The 6,531-nt window shown below is 49.6% G+C and overlaps 2 protein-coding genes across 2 annotated transcripts; one reads left to right on the top strand and one right to left on the bottom strand.

Moving 5' to 3' along the window:
- Nucleotides 1–712: 712 nt before the first annotated feature.
- On the top strand, nt 713–3,055 carry LOC136516150 (uncharacterized mitochondrial protein AtMg00810-like). Its single transcript, XM_066509527.1, has 2 exons — nt 713–931; nt 1,967–3,055. Exons 1-2 carry the CDS (start codon nt 713–715, stop codon nt 3,053–3,055), a joined length of 1,308 nt encoding a protein of 435 aa, XP_066365624.1.
- An 874-nt stretch (nt 3,056–3,929) lies between these two features.
- Nucleotides 3,930–4,655, bottom strand: LOC136516151 (uncharacterized). Its single transcript, XM_066509528.1, has one exon. It carries the CDS (start codon nt 4,653–4,655, stop codon nt 3,930–3,932), a length of 726 nt encoding a protein of 241 aa, XP_066365625.1.
- Between the last annotated feature and the right edge of the window lie 1,876 nt (nt 4,656–6,531).

The raw sequence follows: 6,531 nt of genomic DNA on the forward strand, positions 1-6,531 counted from the left end.
AAAATTTTCATTGCATTTAGTTAAGTATAACAGCCTACACAAAAATGACAATCTATGGTAGATAATTGAGCATGAAAATACTTTGTACTACGAAAAGTGTCAAACAATAGATTTGGTATTTTTCCCATGATCTACAGAGCATACAAGTATTGTCCAAAAAGTTTCACCTACATGTATTATTCATATTTTTAGCCCTAGCAATTTTACAAGAAATCAACAATTAATACACATAACCTACATAGCCATATTTTTCCACATAACCTACATGACATATATTTTTCACTGAAAGTACATCTCAAGAATAGACTAACAAATTTGGAATCATATTTTTTTGATACATATAGAATTTACTACACATTTCACAAGATATCAGCAATATCAAGAATTAAATAAAGCTCTACATTAAAGTATCTCAAAAATGACATGCAATATTTTTATCATGTAGATCTGGTGACAAGGAACACAACAAAATTGGTTTCAACAAATTTGGAGCCAATTTGAGCAAGTTATAAATTTCCAAAGCATTTAACAGAAATCTGAAAAATCATTTCCTAATTCCTTTTTAAAACCAGCCGAGAAAACGCTGGGTGCACCCGGATCTGCACCCAAGACCGCTCCAGAGAGACAGACAGGCGGGACCCAGCATGTCAACCGACCCCGCTGGTCAGCCAACCGAAGACAGGGGATGGCCTTGACCGGCCGAATCTCACCGATGGTGAGGTCGCCGGCGGCGTGGTCTCTACCGTCGGACTCCACAAGAGGAGGCGCACTCGCTGGTACTACCTGCGTGGCTAGAGGATCACCAGAGCAAGGTGACCGGTGGTCATGGCATGTGGTGGCGCTGCATGGCGGCGGTGCGGGCTCGTTCCGGCGCAATGGTGGCCGGAGCGACGACTTCGGCTCGCGACCAAGCTTCGCCATTGCGAGGCGGGCACGGTGCACGCGAAAGGAGGAAGAGAGGGAGGCGGAGCAGGGCTGGCCATAGAGGCATGCACAGCGGCCGAGCTTCGGCGAGCGGCGGCGTGAAGGAAAACGCATGATTGGGCCTCACCTCCGGTCGATTCGCGAGGCGAGCGGGTCAACAGCGTGGCACGCGAGATGGCGGTGCTTGTGGCGCGAGAAGGCGGTGAGTGGTGAGGCGGTTGTGGTGGAACGCGGTGGTGAATGGCGCAGTGGCACTGAGCTACACCGCGACTGCTGCCTGCTCCTGCGAGTGGGAGAGAGTGAGTGGAATGGGGCGAGTGGGGAGAAGCGGGGCGCTGGCGAGCGCTTAGGCGAGGCGAGGGGGCGGTGGGACCCACAGGAGCGCCACCCGTCGGCCAGCGCCGGTGTACGGTCGCCACGCGGTGGCCGTCGCCTAAGTGCGGTCGGGGCACGGCGCACGGGAGGGAGGCCGAGCTAGGCCAGGCCGGCTTGCGAACTGGGCCGGGAAGTGAGGCGCGAGGCCCACTAAGGTAAAAACGAGATTTTTCAAATTATTTTCAAATCTATTTTCATTCAAATGAATTTTTGGACTAATTCAAAGCAGTTTCAAACTTTGGCCCAAAAATAAAAGTTGCTCAAAATTTTATTCTCTACAACTTTGATTTTATGACCAAAGTCAAATTCCAATTAGATTTTGAACAATAGATTTAAAGTCAATTAAATCCCAAAACCCTAATTTTGAAGAACTATTTTAAAAGCAAAATTTGGCAAGAATTTAAATATAACTTGGCTCCAAATTGTATCCTGATTGTTTATAAGCTATCTTAGTGATCAAACCAAGAAATCATGGCATCCAAACATGAGCATGGCATTCCCAATAGTTTAAACATGATGAATTTCAATCAATTTAAACACCAAATGAAATGATACTTCATTTCTTTCTAAATGAAATGCATGAATGTTGCTTATGCATAATGAAATGATGCTTATGCTCATGATATGGAATGTTAATGCCTGCTTAACACTGAGGTGTTACATACAGGGAGTGGACTTTGAAGAGGTGTTTGCACTAGTTGCCAGAATAGAAACAATGAGGGTGCTTTTGGCTTTAGCAGCACAAGGAGGATGGGAAGTGCATCATATGGATGTGAAGTCAGCATTTTTGAATAGAGACTTGACAAAAATTGTGTATGTTAAGCAGCCCCCTGGAGTTGTGGTTGGCAATGGTGACAAAGTTCTAAAATTGAGAAAGGCTCTCTATGGTTTGAGACAGGCACCTAGAGCCTGGAATTTTAAGCTTGACAAGGAACTAATTGCTCTAGGATTTGTGAGAAGCAAATTGGAGCATGTAGTGTATAGGAGAAGCTACAAAAGTTCTCTTCTTCTTGTGGGAGTATATGTTGATGATCTAGTCATCTATGGACCAAATGTTAGTGACATCAGTTGGTTCAAGCAAGAGATGAAAAAGAAGTTCAGCATGAGTGATCTAGGCCTTCTGAGCTATTACTTGGGTATTGAAGTGAAGCAAGGAGAAGATTGGATCACATTGAGCCAGTGTGCTTATGCAAACAAAATATTGGAGAATGCAGGGATGACAAACTGCAATTCCACTGCAACTCTAATGGAGGCTCAGCTCAAACTTAGCAAGAAGATGGAGGATGAGGTTGTTAGACCTACAGACTACAGAAGCATAATTGGGAGTCTCAGATATCTTGTCAACACACGACCTGATCTGGCTTACTCAGTCGGTGTTGTCAGCAGGTTTATGGAGGCACCAAGCAAAGCACATTGGGGTGCTGTGAAACAAATTCTCAAATACCTAAAGGGAACAGTGGGGTTCGGCTACAAGTATGCCAAGGGTGATGAACTGAAACCTTTTCTGTTGGGATTCAGTGATAGTGATTTTGCTGAGGATGTTGAAGACAGGAAAAGCACCACGGGTGTTGTTTACTTCTTGGGCAACAATCTAGTCACTTGGGCATCACAGAAGCAGAAGATTGTTGCATTATCATCATGTGAAGCAGAATATGTGGCAGGAGCTGTAGCAGCATGTCAAGGTGTCTGGTTGAGTCGACTAATAGGGGAACTTGTTGGGAATGAAGGAGGCGTCAGTAAAGCTGCTTATGGATAACAAGTCGGCAATAGCTCTGAGTAAGAATCCTATGCATCACGACAGAAGTAAACATATTGACACAAAGTTTCATTTTCTACGTGAGTGCATAGAGCAAGGCAAGGTGGAGGTGGAACACATAGGCACGGCAGATCAGCTGGCAGACATCTTCACGAAGGCCTTGGGGCATGCCAGGTTTCTAGAGTTGAGGAAGGCTCTCGACGTGAATCATGTGCATCAAGTTTAGGGGGTGAAATGTTAGCTAAATTGTTGCACGTCATGTAATCTTTTCATTCAGAGTCGAGTCATGTATCAGTTAAGATAGAGGATGGGCATGACCGGTGGCATGCCGGGTCATGACTCAATCCTGAGTCAGTCAGGTTAGTTGGTGCCATAGCGAGTATCGCGCACGCGGCGTATGTCGTGGTGAAACGGAATACGCACGGTGCACGTCGTGGTGCAGGGGGTGATCGGGGCGCCTGTGCTCAAGATCACGCGTCTATATATATCAAGAATAAAGGACCAAAGGGCTACAATTCTAGGCAGTGAAAAACCCTAAAACTCGTTGTGTTCTTCCTTCTATTCTGATTAGAATGCCTCGCTGCTTGACTGTAGCCTGGCCTCTCTCAAACACCTCCATTATGCCATTATCAATCTCAACATGGCACCCTGCTTCCTCCAACTGTCCTAGACTCACGATGTTGCATTTTAGGGACGGTATGAAGTAAACCTCCATGAGCACGGGATGTTCCTGGTTCCTCCCAGAGATCACCACGGTGCCACACACCGATTCGTCCAGGCTAGTCAACGCTTCTCGGCAACCCGTCATATGATTGGTTGCCCCTGTGTCAAGAATCCACGCTCCCTCATGGTATTCTGCCAGGAACACATGTTCCTAGTTTAGGAACACTCTCTGCGCTCCCTCTTGTGGCGAACGCATCACCGTGCACACCCGGGCTACAAGAAGTGCTCTGGTCTCGAGGTCACCACCGACATGGTGAACGACCTCCTTCCTTTCCTCCTTCGGCTTCGTCTTGCGTTCCCTTGCAAAGTGCCCATAGATCTTGCATTTGTTGCACCTGCCTTTCCTCCGTGGAGTGCCCATAGAGGTAAGGCCTATTCTGGAGTCACGTGCATCGCCACTGCCACATGCCCCAGACTGCTTGTCCCTATGAACATATCGGCCACCAGATTTGTGACCAGAAGAAGATGATGATGTATCAGAGATCAGACGACTTTTGTTCTTGGCCGTCCACTCGTCCTCCGTCATCAAGAGACTACCTACTTTCTCTGTGACTTTCTTCGACATCGGCATGAACCAATCTTTAGCTGCCCTGAGGAGACCAATCAACTCTTCTATCATGAGCGTGTCGAGGTCACAAAACATCTCGATTGCAACAGCAATTTGATTGTACCAAGCAGGAACAACTCTAAGGAATTTCCTCACCACCCTCTTGTCATCAACGCTTTTCTCTCCAAGTCCTATCAGATCGGTGGAGATCTTGGTGATTCTGATAGCAAAATCCTCGATCGTTTCTCCATCCTTGAAGGTAATCGACTCAAATTCTACCAACAACTTTTGGGCATTGACCGCCTTAACACGATCTACCCCGAGGTGCATCGACTTGATGGCCTCCCAAGCCTCCTACATCGTCTTCTTATTCAAAAGCATGGGATGCATCTCTGTTGGCACACCGCGGAGCATGGCCCCTAGGGCCAACCTGTCCCGGCGTCGCTCAACCTTGTCGTCGCGTATCGCATCCTAGAGGAACATGGCCTCCAAGTTGCATTGGATGTGCGATGACCACTCCTAGTAATTGGTTCGTGTCAACAGCGGCCAGATCAAGTTTCCGGCCGCTTGATTGAACGCCTTCTCCATCGCATCCTTATCTTGCAACATACCCATCTGGACAACTCCGGCTACTTCTACCTCTCATCACCGGTCGACTGAATCGCCTTAGTTTCTCCTCTTCTTCTTCTCACCGCCACTAATGCCTCCGGCTGCACCAACGTCGCTCTGATACCACGTGTTGGAGCAGGCGTTGCCCTACGATGATCTGATCGTGGCGAGGTCACGGTGGTGACCACGGCAAGATAATAGAAGGAAGAACACAATGAGTTTTAGGGTTTTTCGCTGCCTAGAATCGTAGCCCTTTGGTCCTTTATTCTTGATATATATAGATGCATGATCTTGAGCACAGGCGCCCCGATCACCCCCTGCGCCATGACGTGCACCGTGCGTATTCCGTTTCACCACGACATACGCCGCGTGCACGATACTCGCCATGGCGCCAGCTAACCTGATCGACTCAGGATTGAGTCATGACCTGGCACGCCACCGGTCATGCCCATCCTCTATCTTAACTGATACATGACTCGACTCTGAATGAAAAGATTACATGACGTGCAACAATTTAGCTAACAAGCTCTTCATCCCCTCTTTCCTCCCATTCCTACAAGGGCACATCAGAGTGGACGGGACAACTAGCAGGCAACGGGGGGCCTATGCATGCGGCCGCAGGTGTGGCTCGAGGCTCAAGCTACTGGTGAGGAGGGTAGGGCAGGTCTCGTCATGCCAGGGGAGGGGCGGAGGACGACGCAACTAACCAGGAAGGGATGATCAGCACCACAACGCACGGCATGGGCGGGACGGCTAGCCGGTGGGTGACCTTCGCGACGAGGCTGCTATGGAGAAAGAAACAAAAGAAGGTACAGGTTTGAAATGAAACGTGGGTAACAAGTGGGGATAATTTCGTCTGACTCCACCAAACTTGAGTTTTCAGAGCAACTCATAGACCCCAAATCAAAGTCCCCATTTTTTTATTTAGGTGCTTGCCTCCATTTTTATTTGCTCTCTATTTTGCATTTGCTCCAGCATAAGCCACTAAACCAAAGCCCCCAAATTCTCTTAATACTGAACATCGGGGCCCACTTGTCATCTTCAATCTTTTACCATCTGAGCTATCCCAATGCGCAGGGGAGAGGCTCGACGAGCCGCACGGCTCGGCCTCGAGCGGTGCCGGGCCTAGCGGCAGTGGGTGAAGCGTGCCGGGCCCAGGGAGGGGAAAGAACCAGCGGTGGGTGAAGTGTGCCGAGCCCAAGGAGGGGAAAGAACCGGCAGTGAGTGAAGCCGCCGCTGCCTAAGAGAGGAGGCACGGGCGGCGCAACGACCGCAGGTGAGTCCTCGAGCCTGGGCTGTGGGATGGCGAGCCATGGCTGAGGGAGCGTCAGTGGAGCTCTGGGCGGTGAGCAGAGAGCAGATCCGGGCGGGGAGCAGGGAGGAGCTCCGGGGGACAGCGAGCCATGGTCGGGCGGTGCTCGAGCCGATGGATGAGGCCGCCGGCAGATCCACCTAGCGTGTCGGAGGGGAGGGAGGAAGCCGCGAGATCCATGCCAGAGGGGGAGAGAAGGAGCTACGGGAGAGAGAGAGCCGCGTGGGTGAAGCCGCCGCCGCCCGGACCTCCTGCTTCGTGCCTGCGTGCAAGGAGGCGCCGCCG

Source organism: Miscanthus floridulus, chromosome 17, assembly GCF_019320115.1.
Source record: "Miscanthus floridulus cultivar M001 chromosome 17, ASM1932011v1, whole genome shotgun sequence".
NCBI lineage: Eukaryota > Viridiplantae > Streptophyta > Magnoliopsida > Poales > Poaceae > Miscanthus > Miscanthus floridulus.